At 38.0% G+C, this 19,574-nt stretch overlaps 1 protein-coding gene across 1 annotated transcript; it reads left to right on the plus strand.

The window, feature by feature from the left end:
• The first annotated feature begins 2,461 nt into the window (after positions 1-2,461).
• On the plus strand, positions 2,462-6,977 carry LOC124959479 (mas-related G-protein coupled receptor member X3-like). Its single transcript, XM_047517920.1, has 4 exons — positions 2,462-2,472; positions 3,621-3,659; positions 6,153-6,363; positions 6,612-6,977. The coding sequence occupies exons 1-4, from the start codon at positions 2,462-2,464 to the stop codon at positions 6,975-6,977; spliced, it is 627 nt and encodes a 208-aa protein (XP_047373876.1).
• Positions 6,978-19,574: the final 12,597 nt, after the last annotated feature.

A 19,574-nucleotide genomic window follows, 5' to 3' on the forward strand; every position in this document is an offset into this window, starting at 1 on the left:
GGGATTCGAATAGGCAAAGAAGAACTCAAGCTGTTACTATTTGCTGATGACATGATTCTATATTTAGAGGATCCAAAAAACTCCACCAGAAAACTTCTAGACCTCATAAATGAATTCAGTAACATAGCAGGATATAAAAATCAACATGCATAAATCTAAAGCATTTTTATTCATAAGCCATGTAACATCTGAAGGGAAAATAAGGAAAATGACGAAAACCACTCCATTCACAATAGCCTCAAAAAAAAAATAATTGGGAATCAATCTAACCAATGAGGTGAAATATCTCTATTTTTAAAAAATGCAAAAATGGTAATCTGAGTACCTGAATTATTTTACCACTAGGAACATTTAAAAAATCCAGTTTATCCAAATGCTTCCCACATTTAAATTTATAAATATTATATATATTTATATATATATATTATATATATATTATATATATTATAAGCAGAGTATAGTGGTTTCTTATATAGTTGTGTTATAAGACATTCTTTCATGACTGTAAATGGAATCCTTTTCTTCTTGTTTCTTCTTCTTGGTCCTCCTTCTGCATGTCTGTTACTTAATCTCTTCTTCTTATAAGCACACCACAAAGCATTTACTTTGGATAATATCCAGCTTAATTGATTCCTCTGAATGTTCTTGAAAGATGTCATCTTCAAATAGTTATATTCTGAGATAATGGAGATTAGGACTTCCAAATAAATATTTCTAAGACAATTCAACACATAATTATGTTTCTCATGAAATATTTGTTGAATCAATCCACAGAAGAAAATGTCTGATTTTTTAATTTACCTTCTTTATTATTTAGCTTTACCTACTATAACAAAATTTCTGACACAGCTACTCATGAAATAAAGAGGTTAAATTAGCTTGCAGATTTGACTGAAAGTCAAAACCTCATAGCCCACTCTGGGTGAGGCCCTATGGTAGGTGGTGGAAGTGGGCCTGGAATAGGGTCATATTTCCAAACATGAAGCAGACAGCGGGGTGGGGTCAAGCTTGCTCCTTTATAACGACTCTATCATAAGAAATCTAGGCGTTGCATGAGAATTACATTAACAAATAAGCCTCCAATGACCTAAAGGACATTATTATGTCCCACCTTTCAAATATTCCACAAAACCTCCCCCTAATGCCACTCTTGAAACAAAGCAACAATCACATGAATGCATGAGAGAACAAAGAGAAACCATATCCAAACCATATCATTCTTCAAGCCCCCAAGATTTATGTCCATCTTAGCTTCTCATTCAAATCACACTTTTAAATTAAATTTTAATATGTTCTAATTAGTTGTAAATAACAGTAGAATGCACTCATACCTTTTGAGAGATACATAAATGGAGTGTAATCTCTCATTTTTTAGATTTTACATATTGTAGGATCACATTGGTCATGCAGTCATACATGTACAAGAGGTAATCATGTCTGTTTCACTCCACTGTCATTCCTTCCCCCATACCCCATCCCCTCCCTTCACTCCCTCTACCTAAAAAAGTAATTCTATTATTCCATGGCCCCACCTTATATGAATTAGCATCCACATATCAGAGAAAACATTCAACCATTGATTTTTTGGATTTGGTTTACTTCAATTAGCATGATATTCTCTAACTCCATCCATTAACAAATGATATGTAACCTACTATGAGTATAACATGAAAAACAAAATGGGAAGACATGTATGATAAGAAATAAAATTTGGAATGTTCCCACTACATGAAAATTTAATGATAAAAAATTTCATGAAGTGAAGGGAGGGAAAAAAGAATGGTTTATGTGCTGAACACTTCACATTTTGTAAGAGATGTCAGTTGATTAACCTTTTCATACTGACACATTAAAAATGGAAATATGTTTGTTAATCAGAGCTAAGAATGGGTAGAGTAGAAAGTAGAAAATAGAAGTCAGTGAGAATAGGTTTACCATCCATTTTCTCTGTCAATTGGAAAAAAAATGTACAGAAATAAATTCATTATTGATGAGATAAAAAATAAAAACATATGGGGCCAGGACATGATGAACCTTTAATGACCCAATGATATACTTTGTTATGTAGTAATGAAACTCAGTATGAAAGCACACTTTCCTTACATAGTTACCTAGGATCATAGGTGGCAAAGCACAGAGAAAAGCAACCACTTACAGGTAGGTGGAGTTAAAGGGATGGAAGGGAGAGGCCAAGATGGGAGTGACTGATATAGATGCCCAGAAATACCATCCATTAAAATGAGGCCTCAAATGACTGTGGTCTCTAATTTGCTTCCAATCTATGGACTGAAAATCATAGGGGTCATTCAGAATTTAAAAGCCTCAACTGGTCACCACCTTTATACACAGCTTCCATAGGCATCTCTCCACTTGGAGAACAAAGAATTATACTGTGGCATCACTCCATCTCAGAAAGACTCTCCTAACAGCACAGTTCAGCTCTGCACTTCTGCACAGGAGAATGGGTGAAAGGTAAGAACTGTCAGAATTCCTCTGAGGTATGAGGGTTTGCTCTCAGTTCACATCCCTGTGTTTCTACATGGGGGCTACATGGAGGCAATCATGGCGCTTCTTTAAGGGAAAGTCAGGAGACAGAATCATACTTCTGAACACTGGGTTCTTGAAGCTCCTAATTTGAGAGTTGAAAATAGCGTGAATGAAACCTTTTATCCTTCTGATTTAGCTCATTCTCACCTTTTCCAATGATTTATATCTACTGTCATGAATAGATTTCTGCTTTTATAAAAAATCATTTAAAAGTAAAGTCACATGGAGGTATTGCTTACTAGAGCTAAAATGCTATAAAATGGGTTTCATTACTTTCACTTTCTCTTCAAAACTACTTTCATTTTGTATTTCTTAAGGTTATGACAGAAATAGATATTTCAAATTGCAATAATTGAGGAATATGTGAGGAGGAATTATTTACAGAGATGTGCAGAATTAAGGGAATAATAGCAATGCATTGTGAGGTGACCCAAGAAAAGCAAGGGTATAGCTTTGTTTCCATACCTAGATTGTAAGGGACAAAGGAAGGAGCACTTATCAGGGACAGAGCCTAGCCCTAGGTGGAGCTGTATTTCTAGAAGATTACCAGGCTTATGGAGGAGCAAAGCCACTGCCAAAATGCCTAGCAGGAGTAAGGAGAGTGAAAATTCAAACCCCTCTCCTCCCATCCTCTACTGTTCTGACTGTATCTCCAGGTAGCTCAGTTCACCCAGAAACAAGAAAAAAATGAATCCTTGGTGGGGTGCTAAGAGGCCACCAGTTTGGGGACTCTATCAAGGCAGAGAAAAAGGATGTAATAAAAACTGTCAGGACACATGAAAATATCCCACTCTGCTCCTTCTATCTTCCTACTCTCTGGGGTTTTCTCAATCTAATACCATTTGAGCCCTTTGCCTTTTTTTCTCCACAAAATAATTTTTACTATTTACATATTACTTTCTCTTGCATTAATTTTATAAAACAATCACCTACATTAATAAGAAATTATTTGAAAGTGGAGGTTCATTTTAAAAGGCAAAACCATCATTCCTTTTTAGAGTGAAAATGTGGCTAAAACTGAAGCACTACTGACCTTAACAGGATATGTGTTAGACCTGTGCTGTAAGCTCCAGAGCATCAGGCTCAAGGAATTTGATAGTGCTGCTCTCCATGCTGGGTATGTCCCATCATCCTGTGGTCCTAAATGGCTCCAGACATATCAGAACGGATGCCTTGAGAAAACAGAGAAGGAAATGCAGGCTAGACTCCTTCTATTAGTCCTATAACCCAGGAGTTGGTTACATCACTCTGCTCACTACCTTTGGTCAGTGCCTAGTCATGTGGTGATATCATCATTAAGACAGGAAGGTAAATGGGATCATTGAGACCTAAAACTCAGAGAATCACTTTGACAGAAGAAAAAATTGGTGTTATGGGGGTAATTTAGAAGTTGTAACAGGTGCTGATGATGTCTCACAGTCTGTGGTCCTATGATGATGTTTTGGAAGCTTCGAAAACAAAATAAGATAAGAGGGGGCAGAGAACAGAGGCAAAGCGTCAGATAGGGCTCCAGGAGACCAGGGTCTGGAGTTGGACCTGCTCTTGAAGATGTGATTTTGGAAAATTCCTTTGAGTGAGCCTGAGTCTCTTTTTGTGTTAGGCAGGGTATTACAATAGATAATCTGTTAAGAACACATGCTAAGTTTTGGGGTCAAGTAGTGAATAAAGCAAACAAGACATGCATTGAAAATGGAAGGTCTTCACAGAGCTTCATGTTTGATGCCAAATGCGTCACACCATAAAGAGAAATGTGGAAACTGCATTCATTCAGGACACCAGCATTTCCATTTTTCCTCCTGTGCAAATCAACAAATGTTGAGGGAACTGGGCTATCTAAGAAAACTTTTGATGGATGCCTTCACTTCAGATGACTCTCTGCAGGTCCAAAGGAGAATGTGCCCTCTATCTCTTGGAGGCCTCCTAAGCCCTATGTGTCCTCTGGATTCTGAGGTCATAGATGCCTTTATGAGACAGCAAAGGGCTCCCGGATTCTCATATCTTCTCCTCATTTCTACCTATATCCATTTTGTGCCTTATTTGATTGGTTTCTCATCCTCTCTGTTTCTGAACTTTGCTCATCCTAGATTTTATCTTATTCACAATTTGCCATCTGAGATATAACTTGGGATTTACTACTCTGTACCTTTCTCATCCACATATGATCAACACAGAGTGGTAGTAAGTGCTGGTAAAAAGGTAGAACTTGGGGTGTTGAAATGCATACTGTTACAACAGGGGTTATCAAGTGACCCTGCTTGTGCTCCAATTCCATCCTCTGTAAAAATTGCACAGATAGAAATTCTTACCTCATAGGATTTTGGGAAGAACCAAAGTGAAACTATGTGGTAACACTGAAATTAACTCCTTTTAATTGTTATGTTAAGAGTTGGTCCCTTTACCTTTTTGAAATCTGCTTGAACAACTCTTTGTGCCGCAAGCCATGCCCTCTATCAATTTCACTACATGTACTCTTCTCACACAAAAACATTCATCGAGAAGAAAAATGCTACTAAGGATCACCTCAGAGGGAATGGGGCAGGTTAATATTGTAGACACCACTTAGTTCTCTGTAGAAAGACTTCTTTTACAAGTACCTCTTTTCAGGGGCACTCGTACCCCACCCTCGTTAACACCCTCCTGTTCTGTACTGCCAAGCATTTCAACAGACACAAATCTGACCCCCACACTGTTCACTAAATGCCAATAGGTGCTACATAAAGCCATTTTGAATCCACATTGCAAAGGCACGTGAGTAGTCAACGGCAGCTATTTGGTCACACATAAGTAATTCTAAATACACCCAGGACTGCTCACATTAAGGATTATAGTGAATGGCATTTTCTTCATCTCATTATGTGTGTGTTAAGGTCTTTCACTGTATTTTCATTTTGTTTTCCACTTAGCCCACATCATCTAGCACTGTAAGGATTCGAGTTCATATATTCATTCATTAAATAGATACTGAGGGCATGTGGGTCACACATAGAGCTCAGCACTGGGATGAAAAAGTGAGCCTGTCTTCAATGACTGACACACTGAGCTATTTTTATGCCAAGTCATTCTCAGTCCTGCTTTAGCAAAAGCTCACATTACCCTCATGGCCATAAAGCCAGGTCTCCTTTTGCCTCCTTAAATGAAGCCCTCTTTGTGATGGGGATATTGTAATCACCTCTTGGTCTGCCTCAATTTCTGCACCTGAGAAAAAAAAAACTGTCCCAGGATAGACAACTTCTGGGCCCCTCTGAGTGGGAGTGTTCAGATTATAGCGTATTTCTTTGTCATTTACATTCAGGTCAGAGAGCTCAGGGTGTTCAGAAAATGACTACTGATTTTGATTTCATACTTCAGGAATCCCCTATACTTCACCTGTTTCCCTACTCTTTGAAATGGATATAGTAATCTCCACATAGCAGGGTGATCCTGATCATCTGAGCTGCTGCTCCTAGTGCTCAAGTGTTCTTTGTGTTCCCAGGGGCCCCACTGAAGAGATGAGGAGCCTGGGTCCAACCATCTCAGCCTGGAGGACAGATGCCATGCCAACCAATGGAAGTTATGAGGACCTTCCTCCAATTGGTGACATGAATGAACTGATTTTACTAGTGTAGAATCATTTCCCTATTTGGGCTGGCAGGAAATGCATCTGTGATCTGGTTCTTGGGTTTCCGCATGCACAGAAATGCCTTTTACATCTACATCCTAAACCTGGCTGCTGCTGACTTCCTCCTTCTCTGCCTCTATGTTACTACTTACCTGATAGAATTCATCAAAAACATCTTGAATATTCACATTGTTTCCTATAGCATTATACAAATGGGGGTATTCATTTTCTACATTGCTGCCTGTCAGTCCTGTGGCCCATTTGGTACCACTGCCATAGCCCAAGACACACATCAACTATCATGGGTGCCCTGCTTTTGGCCCTGTTCCTGTCTCTCGATACTCTAAGACAGGGTCATTTTCTTTTTTATCTCAAAAAAAAAAAAAAACAAAGTTCATTCTAAAGGATTTCATTTTACCCTAATTGCATGGCTGGCTTTTTTATTTGTGGTTCTCTCAGGGTCCAGCCTGGCCCTGCTAGGTCCAAGCAGAAGCCTCTGACCAGGCTGTGTGTTACCATCCTGCTCACGGCTTTGGTCTTCTTTTGTGGTCTGCCCTTCAGGGTCTGTTTGTTCTTGTTAATCAGAATTCAGAAATATATTATCACAAATAGTTTCCTTTTTCTGTCTTCACTTGTCTTGTCCTCTGTTAACAGCTCTGCCAACCCCATCATTTACTTCTTCTTTGGCTTCTTTAGGCAGCAGTTTCAGGCACGGAACCTCAAGCTGGTGCTTGAGCGGGCTCTGCAAGACACTCCTGAGGAAGGTGAATGTGGAGGCAGCCTTCCTCAGGGAACCCTGGAGATGTCAGGCAGCAGAGTGGAGCAGGGGTGAAGAGCCTCTGCTCTGGTCCATCAGATGTGCCTTCAAGAGGCAACAGTGACCAGCCACACTTGACAGTTGTCTGTTCTCTTCTCAGTCTTGTGCCCTTGAAATATTTCTATGCCTTCCAATGGGTTTATGTTAACCTAGGTTTTCTTCTTTCTCTTATGGAAACCAATCTTAAGAACAACTCAATCCATTTTTGATATTTTCAATAACTGTCTCATGATATCTTCATCTAAATCTTTTCACTGATGCTTTTCTTTGACATATTTATTCCAAAGGAAAAACAATACTCGCACAAAGTTATAAACCTCTTATTTTTTACTACTTTCTACATGAAGTTATAGAAAATAATGATCTCTTACCTCTGTCTATACTATGAGCAATTAGTCTTGTGTTATCAGTTGGGACATTGATGCAAATAGAAAGCCTGGTTCTGAATCAGTGAGTTCTGGTACAGTAAATGTAGAGTTCTCTGTGGTTTGAAAGTAGAGTCTACCTGCATAAGAACAATGCAGGAAATTAAGTTTATGAAAAGTGTTCTTGTAACATTTGTCCATGCCATAACGACTAGTTGCCTTGGGTTTTAGCAGTTAAAACCATGACCTTTTTTTCCTATTTGTATCCCTTTAATTTCTTTGATCTAATTGCTCTGGCAAGTGTTTCAAGGAAGGTGTTGAATAGAAGTGGTGAAAGAGCACATCCCTGTCTTGTTCCAGTTTTTAGAGGGAATGCTTTCAGTTTTCCTCCATAAAGAATGATATTGGCCGTGGGCTTAGCATAGATAGCCTTTACAATGTTGATGTAGGGTCCTACTATTCCTTTTTTCTAGAGTTTTGAGCATGAAGGGTGCTGTGTTTTATCAAATGCTTTCTCAGCATCTATTGAAATAATCATGTGATTCTTAAATTTAAGTCTCTTGATGTTATGAATTACATTTATTGATTTATGGATGTTGAACCAACCTTGCATCCCTGGGATAAACCCCACATGATCATGGTGCACTATCTTCTTAGTATGTTTTTGTATGCAATTTGCATACAAAGTTTTGCTAAGGATTTTTGTGTCTATGTTCATCAGGGATATTGGTCAAAATTTTTCTTTCCTTGATGTGTCTTTGTCATTTTGGTATCAGAGTGATATTAGTCTCATTGAATGACTTTGGAAGGGTTCCCTTCTTTTCTGTTTCCTGGAATACTTTGAGGAGTATTGGTATCAGTTCTTCTTTAAAGGTCTTGCAGAATTCAGTTGAGAATCCATCTGGTCCTGGACTTTTCTTGGTTGGCAGACTTTTGATGGCTTCTTCTATTTCATTGCTTGAAATTGATCTGGTTAGATTGTGTACATCTTCCTGATTCAGTTTGGGAGGATCATATGTCTCTAAAAATTTGTCAATGTCTTCGATATTTTCTGTTTGTTGGAGTATAGATTTTCAAAGTAGCTTCTAATTATGTTATGTATTTCAATGGTGTCTATCGTGATCTTTCCTTTTTCATCAAAAATTCTAGTAATTTGAGTTTTTTCTCTCCTTCTCTTCGTTAGTGTGGCTAGGGGTTTATCAATTTTGTTTACTTTTCCAAAGAACCAACGTTTTGTTTTCTTAATTTTTTTAATTATTTCTCTTGTTTCAATTTCATTTATTTCAGCTCTGATTTTAATTATTTCCTGTCTTCTACTATTTTTCGTGTTGATCATTCTTCTTTTTCTAGGGCATTGAGGTGTAATGTTAGGTCATTTAGTTGTTGATTTTCTATTTTTTTTAAGTATGAGCTCAATGCAATGAACTTTCCTCTTAGTACTGCTTTCAGATTGTCCCAGAGATTTTGATATGTTGTGTCATTGTTCTCATTTACCTCTAAGAATTTTTTTATTTCTTCCCTGATGTCTTCTGTTATCATTGCATTATTCAATAGCATATTATTTAGTTTCCAGGTGTATGAGTAGTTTTTGCTTATTATTTTATCATTCATTTCTAATTGCATTCCATTATGGTCTGATAGGATACAGGGTGGGATCTCTATTTTTTTGTATTTACTAATGGCTTCTTTGTGGCACAGCATATAGTCTATTTCAGAGAAGGATCCATGAACTGCTGAGAAGAAGTATATTCACTTGATGATGGATGAAATACTCTATAAATATCCATTAAATCTATATCATTGATTGTATTATTTAGTTCTATAGTTTCTTTGTTCAGTTTTTGTTTGGAGGATCTATCCATTGGTGAGAGCAGTGTGTTAAAGTTCCCCACTATTAATGTGTTTGGTCTGTTTGATTCTTAAAATTGAGAAGGGTTGAAGATCTTAAGCTATCACTATTTGCTGATGACATGACCCTATATTTAGAAGATTCAAAAAACTCCACTAGAAAACTTCTAGAACTAATAAATGAATTCAGCAAAGTAGCAGAATATAAAATCAATACATGTAAATTTAATGCATTTCTATTCATAAGTGATGAATCTTCTGAAAGAGAAATTAGGAAAACCACTCCATTCACAATAGCCTCAAAAAAATTAATTGGGAATTAACCTAACAAAAGAGGTAAAAGACCTCTACAATGAAAACTACAGAACATTAAAGAAAGAAATTGAAGAAAACCTTCAAAGATGGAAAGATCTCCCATGTTGTTGGATAGGCAGAATTAACATTGTCAAAATGGCGATTCTACCAAAGGTTATATACAGTTTCAATGCAATTCCAATTAAAATTCCAATGTCATTCCTCATAGAAATAGAGAAAGAAATTTTGAACTTCATCTGGAAGAACAAGAGACCTCAAATAGCCAAAACAATTCTGAGTAGAAAAAGTGAAACAGGAGGTATCACAATATCATACATTAAACTATACTACAGAGTAATAGTAACAAAAACGGCATGGTATTGGTGCCAAAATAGACAGGCAGACCAATGGTACAGAATAGAAGACAAAGAGACAAAACCACATAAATACAGTCACCTCATACTAGACAAAGCAGCCAAAAACATACAATGGAGAAAAGACAGCCTGTTCAACAAATGGTACTGGGAAAACTGGAAATCCATATGCAATAAAATGAAATGAAACCTCTATCTCTCACCCTGCACAAAACTCAACTCAAAATGGATCAAGAACATAGGAATTAGACCAGAGACCCTGCACCTAATAGAAGACAAAGCAGGCCCAAATCTTCATTGTGTTGGCTTAGGATCAGACTTTCTCAACAAGACTCCCAAAGCACAAGAAACCAAAGCAAGAATCTATAAATGGGATGGACTCAAACTAAAAAGCTTTTTCTCAGCAAAGGATACAATCAAGAATGTGAAGAGAGAGCCTATAGAGTGGGAGAAAATCTTTTTCACATGCACTTCAGATAGAGCACTTATCTCCAAAGTTTATAAAGAACTTAACAAACTTTACAACAAAAATACAAAGAACCCAATCAATAAATGGGCCAAGGAACTGGATCTACATATCAATCAAAACTATCTCAATTTCAACAATCAAATAAAATAAAACACAATAATACTCAGTGTCTTTAACACACCTCTCTCATCACTATATACATCTTCCAAACAAAAACAAAGAAATTATAGAACTCAATAATACAATCAATGATTTATATTTAATAGACATGTAGAATATTTCATCCATTAATGAGCAAAAATACTTTTTTCTCAGCAGAACATGAATCTTACTCTAAAATAGACCATATGTTATTGCCACAAAGCAACTCTCATCAAATACAAAAATATAGAGATAGTACACTGCATTCTATCAGATCATAATGGAATAAAATTAGAAATCAATAAAATAAAAATAAATGCTACTCCAACACCTGGAGACTAAAAAATATGCTATTGAGTATGAATGGATAGCAGAAGACGTCAGAAAGGAGACAAAAACATTCTTTAGAGGTAAATGAGAGCACCTATACAACATATCAAAATCTCTGGGACACTCTGAAGGCAATGCTTAGAGGAAAGTTCATTGCATTGATCATATTCATTAAAATAATAAAGTGTCAACAAATACATGACCTAAATTACATCTTTAAAGCCCTAGAAAGAGAAAAACAAATCAACACCAAAAGGAGTAGAAGACAGGAAATAATTAAAATCAGAGCTGAAATCAATGAAACTGAAACAAAAGAAACAATTCAAAAAATTGACAAAATGAAAAGTTGGTTCTTTAAATATATATATATATATATATATAATTGATAAACCCTTAGTCACACTAACAAAGAGAAGGAGAGAGAAAAGCTGTAAAACTCATGATGAAAAAGGAAATATCACAACAGACACTACTGAAATACAAAATTAGAAATTATTTTAAAAATATATATTTCAATAAAATAGAAAATCTCAAAGACATCAAAAAATTTCTAGAGAAATATTATCTACCCAAACTGAATCAGGAGGACATACACAACTTAACAGATCCATTTCAAGCAATGAAATACAATATACTGTCAAAAGCCTACCAACCAAGAAAAGTCCAGAACCAGAAGGATTCTCAGCCAAGTTCTTCAAGACCTTCAAAGAACTAGTACCCGTACTCCTCAAACTATTTCATTAAATAGAAAAGGAGGGAGTCCTTCCAAACTCATTCTATGAGGTTAATATCACTCTGATAACAATACCAGAAAAAGACACATCAAGGAAAGAAAAGATCAGACCACTATTCAGAATATTTTTCTTGAAACAAAATACAGGCATCACTGACTATTGGGTTTCAGGATGGGAATTACCAGAACCTTCTCCCTTCTGATCCATCCCCCCATAAGATCTCCTGAATTCATACTTTTGAAATATGTTTTCCTATAAAGAATGGCAATTGCTACATAAATTTAAGGAATAAGGTGACAGTTCAGCATTGCATCCAGATATGAGCTGTTATGAACCCGATTTCACTGACTTACTTGCTTTTCAAAATGATTCTACATTGAGTATCCAAAAGATCTAAAGGTGGAAACAGATAAATCAATCTGAAATAATTGAGGAAAATTCCATGAACACATCATGCATAAAACTGGGAAGGACTAAGAAGTTTACAATGCACAGTAAAGCATCCTAAGCAATAGTGCAACATCATTTCTATTCTGGGTTTAAAGTGACAAGGGAAGGAGCAGGTGCCAAAGAGATCAGCCATTACTGAAGCTATAGCAGCAGGAGATGATGACAGGAGAAGAGGCCCTGCCATTGGCAACACAGGGCCTGTGGGAAAATGCACTCCTTGTTCATTAGAGTATAAGTTTGGCTGCTCTAACAGACACCAATTTTCATAAAGACTTAGACACCAAAAAAAAGTGTTTCACACTTGAGCTAGAGGTTCCAACACATCAGACATCAAAATTCCTTCCAACTTGCCACTCTACAATCTCAGAAAAGGTACCCTCATCCTGGTTGTCCTACATGGTTTCTGGACATCATGATGCCTGCTGGAGGGATGGGAAACAGGAGAGTCTCCCTCCTATTAATCCCGTGACCCCCAGGGTTGGTTACATTGCTTCTGCTCTCACCCTCTTCATCAGTACCTAGTAACAGGGGGTTATAAATACCTTGAAAAAACTGGAAACTATGGTCTTTTCTTGATTTAATCCTCTTAACAATATTATGTGATGGGGAGAACTGATATTGGAGAAAATTAGCAGGTTCTTCATACCCCATGTCTCCTCAGATTCTTCATTCACATGAAAATGTTTTCAAAACTTCTCAAAAATGATGAGCAATATAAGAAAGAACAGTGAGAAAGTCATAGAAAGTACTTAAAGAGCCAGGCGCTGTGTCCCAGAGGCTCTGGAAGCTGAGGTAGGAAGATGGTCAAAGCCATCCTCAGCAATTTAGTGAGACTCTAAGCAACTCAGTGAGTCCCTGTTTCTAAATAAAATACAAAAAAGCACTGGGGATGAGTCTCAGTGGTTAAGTGCCCCTGAGTTCAATCCCCAGTACCAAAAAATAAAAATTGCTTAGGTAAACCAGAGACTGGCATTGGAATGAGTCCTCTTGGTGTCTTTCAGAAAAATTCTGTTGTCCGTTTGAGCATCTTTTCTTCACATAGTAAGTGAGGATATTAAAATAGATAGCCATTAAGGAACCCAGGGATATTTAGTGAAAAGAAAAACAAGCATGACTTATGCCTTATTGAGTTTTTAATTTAAAGGTATCAAATACCATAATGACATCTGGTTAACTGTAAGACCCCCTAAGTGCAAATAATACAGGTTCTGATTTTCCTCCCACATCTTTTTCTGACCATTCAGGGATGTGAAGCTTCTTTGCTAAGGGAGTACATGATGGAGGCCATCATTCACTCCTGGAAGCCTCTACATCTTCAGAAGATATGCCTTCTCTGTCCTCTTGGAAGCCTCATTTCCCTATGAGTGCTCTTGATTCTGAAGGCATGGCTCCCTTTGTGAGACAACAAAGGACACCTAGAATATCTATTCCTGACTTCCACCCACCTTTCTTTTGTTCTCATTTGAGTGAATTCTCTTCCCTCCATTTCTGGAATGTGCTTATGCTAGATTTTATTTTCATCCACAATTTGCCATGTTGCATAAAATGTTGGAGTTACTCCTCTACTTTTCCTGCATTCATGTGGGATCAGCACGCAGAGAGTATGACTCACAAGGACTGAACTGAGGGCAGACCATGAGGCAGCACTGCTGGTTTCAAATTCACAGTGTATGAGGTCAAGGGCTACTAACGCATCCTGTTTGTGCTACAATTTTATCCTCTGTAAAATGGGAAAATACTAATTTTTGCATTGTAGTTTTTTCACAGGATTCAAAGATGCAATGCCAGGTAAATCTCAAGCACATGCCATTTGATTTCCACTCAGGCAGGAGCTTGTCCTCTTGCCCCAGTTGAAATTTGCATGAGAAGCTCTCCTTCTATTCAGGCCCTGAACTTCTACAATTCCTCGCAGACACCTCACAAAAACATTTGATCTCTAAAGCAACTGTGCTAAGAATCATCTGGCAGAGAAAATGAAGTACATTTCTATTGTACACACCCCAGGGCACACTTAATAGTCCTCCACAGACACTCGAACACTTATCGCTCTTCAATGGCACTCCCTCCCCACTATTGCCTATTCATTTCTCCTTGGTGCTGCTACATAATTCAATTCAAATACACATCCTACTCCCATATTGAATGAAAATGCTCTTAGGTGTTCAATAAAGCCATTTTGAAGTCTCACTTTAAATGTATCCAGTGGTCAGTTTAATTTCTTTGAGCACACATAGGTGTGCTAATCACACTCAGAAATTTCCACAAAAGACTGACAATATGAAATTTCTTTCATCTAACTTATAATATATTTTCTAATATCTTTTATTGCATTTTCATTAAATCAAAATCTTCACTTCACTGTGGTTAGAATCCTCATTCATGCATTCAATGAATGAATATGAATACACAAGATGCTGTACATAGAACTAGATGCTGTAAATACAAACACTGCTTCTATCCTCACTGAGACTCATACTTTGAGTCACTCCTAGTTCACCAGATCAAGCCATCCTCACACCTATCCTAGCAAGAACCCACATTCCCTCCTGAGCCCTAAAACAAGGTCTTCTTCTATTCCCAGGACGGAACATCTTTTAGTCATGGTGGCGTCATGATCACTTCTATGTCTTCCTGAATTCTTGCACCTGAGAGAAAATTTCTGAATGCCACTCCTACTGAGTGGTGTTTGGAGCCTTCACTCAAGCATGTTGAGTGGGGAATTGGGGGAATAGAATTTCACATGTAATAGAGCATCTTCTCTGCAGTGCAGAGTACAGGCTTTAGTAAGGGCCAGAAATGGGTTTGTATCCAGATTCCAGGACTGTCTGACCTTTGATAGATTACCTAACTTCTGCAAACCTCTCTTTCTTACCTTGTAACAGCCTAATAGTAAATCAAATGTAGCAGGGTGGTCCTGAGAATAGTAATCATGCAGCAGGTGCTCATGTCTGGTTTGTGTCCCCAGGAGCAACAGGGAGGATTTCTCAGCATCAACCTGAAAATCTCAGCCTAAGGGATGGAACTCACACAAACAAATGGAAAGGACAGGATCATCACTGCAACTTTTAATGAGAAGAATATGATCCAGGAAGTGGTGATCCTCATATCTACGCAGGTTGGTTTGTCTGGCAACATGGTTGTGCTGTGGCCCCTGGGTTTTCCAATGCACAGAAACACTATATCCTCAATCTTTCTGTGTCTGCTTCATTTGTGGGTTCCTCAGCATTAACCCAAACATTTCAGCCTGAGAAATGGAATTTACACCAAGAAATGGAAAGACCAGTATCATCACTGCAACTTGGACCAAGTAGAATCTGATCCAGAATGTGGTGATCCTCATGTTTGCCAAGGTTGTTCTGGCAGGCAATGAGGTTGTGCTGTGGCTCCTGGGCTTTCACATGCACAGAAACAATACTCTATATCTACATTCTCATCTTAACCGGTGTCTACTTCTTCTTCACAGGTTACAATGTTATAGATTTCCTGCCACTATGCATGACATTTTCCATCCTAATACTATCTTCTTCCTTCAGGGTTTTGACATGTATCATATTTCTGTACATTGCAGGCCACAGCATTCTCAGTGTCATTAGTACTTAGCACTGACTCTCCACGCTGTGGCCTAGCTGGAAGTACTTCTGACACCCAAAACACACTTCAGGTGTCATGCATGTCCTCCTCTGGGCACACTCATTGCTTTTGAGCATTCTGAACAGGTATTATCATGGATCCCTATGATAAAATATGAAGACGATACAAAAGAATGCACAACCTGCTATCTGGTATCTAAGGCATTCAACCTTCTGTCTGGTATCTAATATTTTCACATGTGAGTTTCTCTGGATCCAGAATGGCACTGTTGGCTAGGTTCTTGTGTGGCTTCTGGCAGATGCAGTTGAGTAGACCTTATGTGAACATCCTGCTCTTATATCAGTCTTCCTCCACCGAAATCTGTATACCCTCTTTTAAAAACATTGTTGTCCTGACTTTTCCAGTTTTCTTAAGAAAATAACAGGTCAAAAATTACAATATCTCCATCCTCCTTGACATTACCAGTAAACTTACCAGGATAACTTCTTCCTTATTATTCTTATTAAATGTTATCTCTTTGCAACTTTTGACTGCAATGGAAAAAAATCACTGTTGTAATCCACAATTTTCTGGATTTCTACCACATATTACAGAAAAGGAAGATACTAGGTTTGCCTTCAATCCTCAGGGTTCAACATCCTCACCAATACTCTACATTCATGAAATCAAAAGACTCATTATGTCAAATAGCCCTCATGCTATACTCTGACATCAAAGCAAAATGTAACTCCTAAAAACACTTTTTGATGAAGAACCTCCAGGTACTTAGGCCCCAGTCATTGTTCCACTCCCTACTCCCACTACCCTGTTATCAAGCGAATGATTCACTTCCCTCCAGCCAGCTCACCTCACCAACCAGAACTCAAAATACCTAGGGATGCACAACCTGAGTACTGGATGGGGAAGAGTACTTCACCTGGAATCAGGTTACCTGTATTCTCAAGCTGATCAGTGACCACCTGGGGCCACATGCCTATCCAAGGCAACTCGGGCAGGTAATGATGTTACAGAATTGCACTGATCTGATCTTAATACCAGAAGATGTATGGAATGCGTGTTCAGAGTAAATGTGCAGTGTTTGATATGAACTGAATGCAACTACTATACTGAGGAGGAAAGACTCACAAGTTACTAACTCTATACCATAAGTATAAACATAATGAACATAGACTCTTTGCACCTGTTTGTCAGATACCTACATTTTGAGGAAGCATTATGATGCTCTTTCTGTATGTCAGTATAAATATACTGAACCCAAATACTGTCAATGCACCAATGCTGGCCCTAAAAATAGGTGAGATTTGGTTCCTATGCCTGGAAGATTACTGTAGAGAATGGAAGATGAGATTCCCTTATATACACAGAAAATATAGGCACAACTGACTCTGAATCCTTCCAAGATACAAGATGAGATGGGGAACAGAGAGAGAGAAGATCTCATTAGCAGTTGCATATAGAGAGATGAGTAAATCTGGCAAGTCTTCTTGAGGTACTTAAAATTTACTGATGACTCTACAGTTTTGCCAACTACACCAGCTTTTGGTGGTAGGCATGCATTCAAGGATAAATAGAATCTAGACAAAATGAAATGAAGAAAGGTAATTCATAAGATGTTTTTAATAAATTATTATGGTTCTTTAGTGAATGGTTATCACAATGCATACATCTAATTCCCTGTGTCTCTCCATGTATTTGGGCATACTGCAAAGATTCTCTTAAAAAGTTGGAGTGCTTAAGAAAGCAGCCATGTTTCTCATTGGCTTGAAGTGATGGAAATTGGCATAATGTTTAAAACTTCATTGGAGTCAACTCCAAAATTCTGTTAAATTCAAAATAACCAGTCAAGTGTACCCATGGCAAGGTCATAATCTGTTCTTCCTACCCTCTTCCAGGAATATATCCAACCTATTGCATCAGAAGCCACAAATGAAAACCAAAGAGAAGGAAAAGCTTGGGATGTAAGGGGCAAATAAAGAAGCAGTGGAATATATTCACTTTTCTGATGCTTTTTGACCTGCAAAAAGTCTTAGTTCAGAGCAGGAAAGGTAACTCATTCTCAAAACAAATTATAAATATTATTCCTTACATAAAAATCCAACACTAAACTTTTTTATAGCTTTAATATGATTGATGGCTTAAGAGTTGGTAAAGAGGCAGAGGTTGGATGTTGTCGCTGAACCGCGCCCCCCCAACCCAGGTCAGACGCCAGCGCTAGCCTGCCACCTCACACTGAGGTCAGAGGCCAGTAGCTGAGCCTGCCTGCTTGCCCCCTTACTGCTGAGGGACACTGCACCTGCCTCCATGCTGACTCTTGCCCCCTTACTGCTGAGGGACACTGCACCTGCCTCCATGCTGACTCTTGCCCCCTTACTGCTGAGGGACACTGCACCTGCCTCCATGCTGACTCAGTGCACCCTCACGGGCTCCCTAGCTTCTTTGGAGGCTGGTGCAGGCATTTTGAATTATTCCTGAGGGTGTGGCCAACATCATTGGAAGGGCGGTTCCCTTCCTGAGACACCTACAGGAGACTGGAGACCCTTTGACAGGTACCTCTATTTACTCACATCCTACACCCTTCACCATCCTCTTGTTCATAACGAGAAATACTGTAAATAGTAATCAAACTGATCCTGTTCATTACAATAATGTTAAAGTCTTCAGGGACTATCTGGTTCAGGGCTGCATTTTCTCTGTATTGGGTGCTACTGTTATTGATCTCCCCCTCAAAGGAGAGGTACTGAAAAACTGCAGGGTCATAATAAGCCTGCAAGGGGGGAACTTCAGTATCTCTTATATTCACTGCTAGAGGGGAATATACAGAAACGATATGAAAAAAACAGAGGAAGAAAGTGTCCCTAATAAACCAAGATGCTATTGTGATAGAATCCAATGACAGCATGGCAATAGAAATGACAGAAAAAGAGTTTAGAATCTCCATACTTAAAATGATCCATGATGAAAAAGGAAAGATCATGATAGACACCAATGAAATACATAACATAATTAGAAGCTACATTGAAAATCTATACTCCAACAAAATAGAAAATATTGAAGACATTGACAAAGTTTTAGAGACATATGATCCTCCCAAACTGAATCAGGAAGATGAACACAATCTAACCAGATCAATTTCAAGCAATGAAATAGAAGAAGCCATCAGAAGCCTACCAAGCAAGAAAAGTCCAGAACCAAATGGATTCTCAGCTGAATTCTGCAAGATCTTTAAAGAATAACTGATGCCAATACTCCTCAAAGTATTCCAGGAAATAGAAAAGGAGAGAACCCTTCCAAATTCATTCTATGAGGCTAGTATCACTCTGATACCAAAACCACACAAAGACACATCAAGGAAAGAAAATTTTAGACCAATATCCCTGATGAACATAGATGCAAAAATCCTTAACAAAATACTGACAAATGGCATACAAAAATATATTAAAAAGATAGTGCATCAAGATCAAGTGGGGTTTATCCCAGGGGTGCAAGGTTGGTTCAACATCAGGAAATCAATAAAAGTAATTCATCACATCAATAGGCTTAAAGAGAAAGCAATCATGTACTTCATCTGGAAGAACAAGAGACCTAGAATAGCCAAAACAATCCTGAGTAGAAAAAGTGAAACAGGCGGTATCACAATACGAGACATTAAACTATACTACAGAGCAATAGTAACAAAAACGGAAGAGTATTGGCACCAAAATAGGTAGACCAAAGGTACAGAATAGAAGACAAAGAGACAAAACAACATAAATACAGTCACCTCATACTAGACAAAGCAGCCAAAAACTACAAAGGAGAAAAGATAGCCTGTTCAACAAATGGTGCTGAGAAAACTGGAAATTCATATGCAGTAAAATGAAATTAAACCTCTATCTCTCACCCTGCACTAAACTCAACTCAAAATTGATCAAGGACATAGGAATTAGAACAGAGACTCTCCACCAAATAGAAGATGAAGTAGGCCCGAATCTTCATCATGTTGGCTTAGGATCAGACTTTCTCAACAAGACTCCCAA

Source organism: Sciurus carolinensis, chromosome 11 (assembly GCF_902686445.1).
Source record: "Sciurus carolinensis chromosome 11, mSciCar1.2, whole genome shotgun sequence".
Lineage (NCBI taxonomy): Eukaryota > Metazoa > Chordata > Mammalia > Rodentia > Sciuridae > Sciurus > Sciurus carolinensis.

Bases quoted from the DNA above. Each gene is read 5' to 3' on its own strand.
- LOC124959479 (XM_047517920.1), top strand. The intron at 3,660-6,152 runs GCTGGGTATGTC...TTACTAGTGTAG, and splicing joins TTGATAGTGCTGCTCTCCAT to AATCATTTCCCTATTTGGGC. The intron at 6,364-6,611 runs GTATTCATTTTC...CTCAGGGTCCAG, and splicing joins ATAGCATTATACAAATGGGG to CCTGGCCCTGCTAGGTCCAA.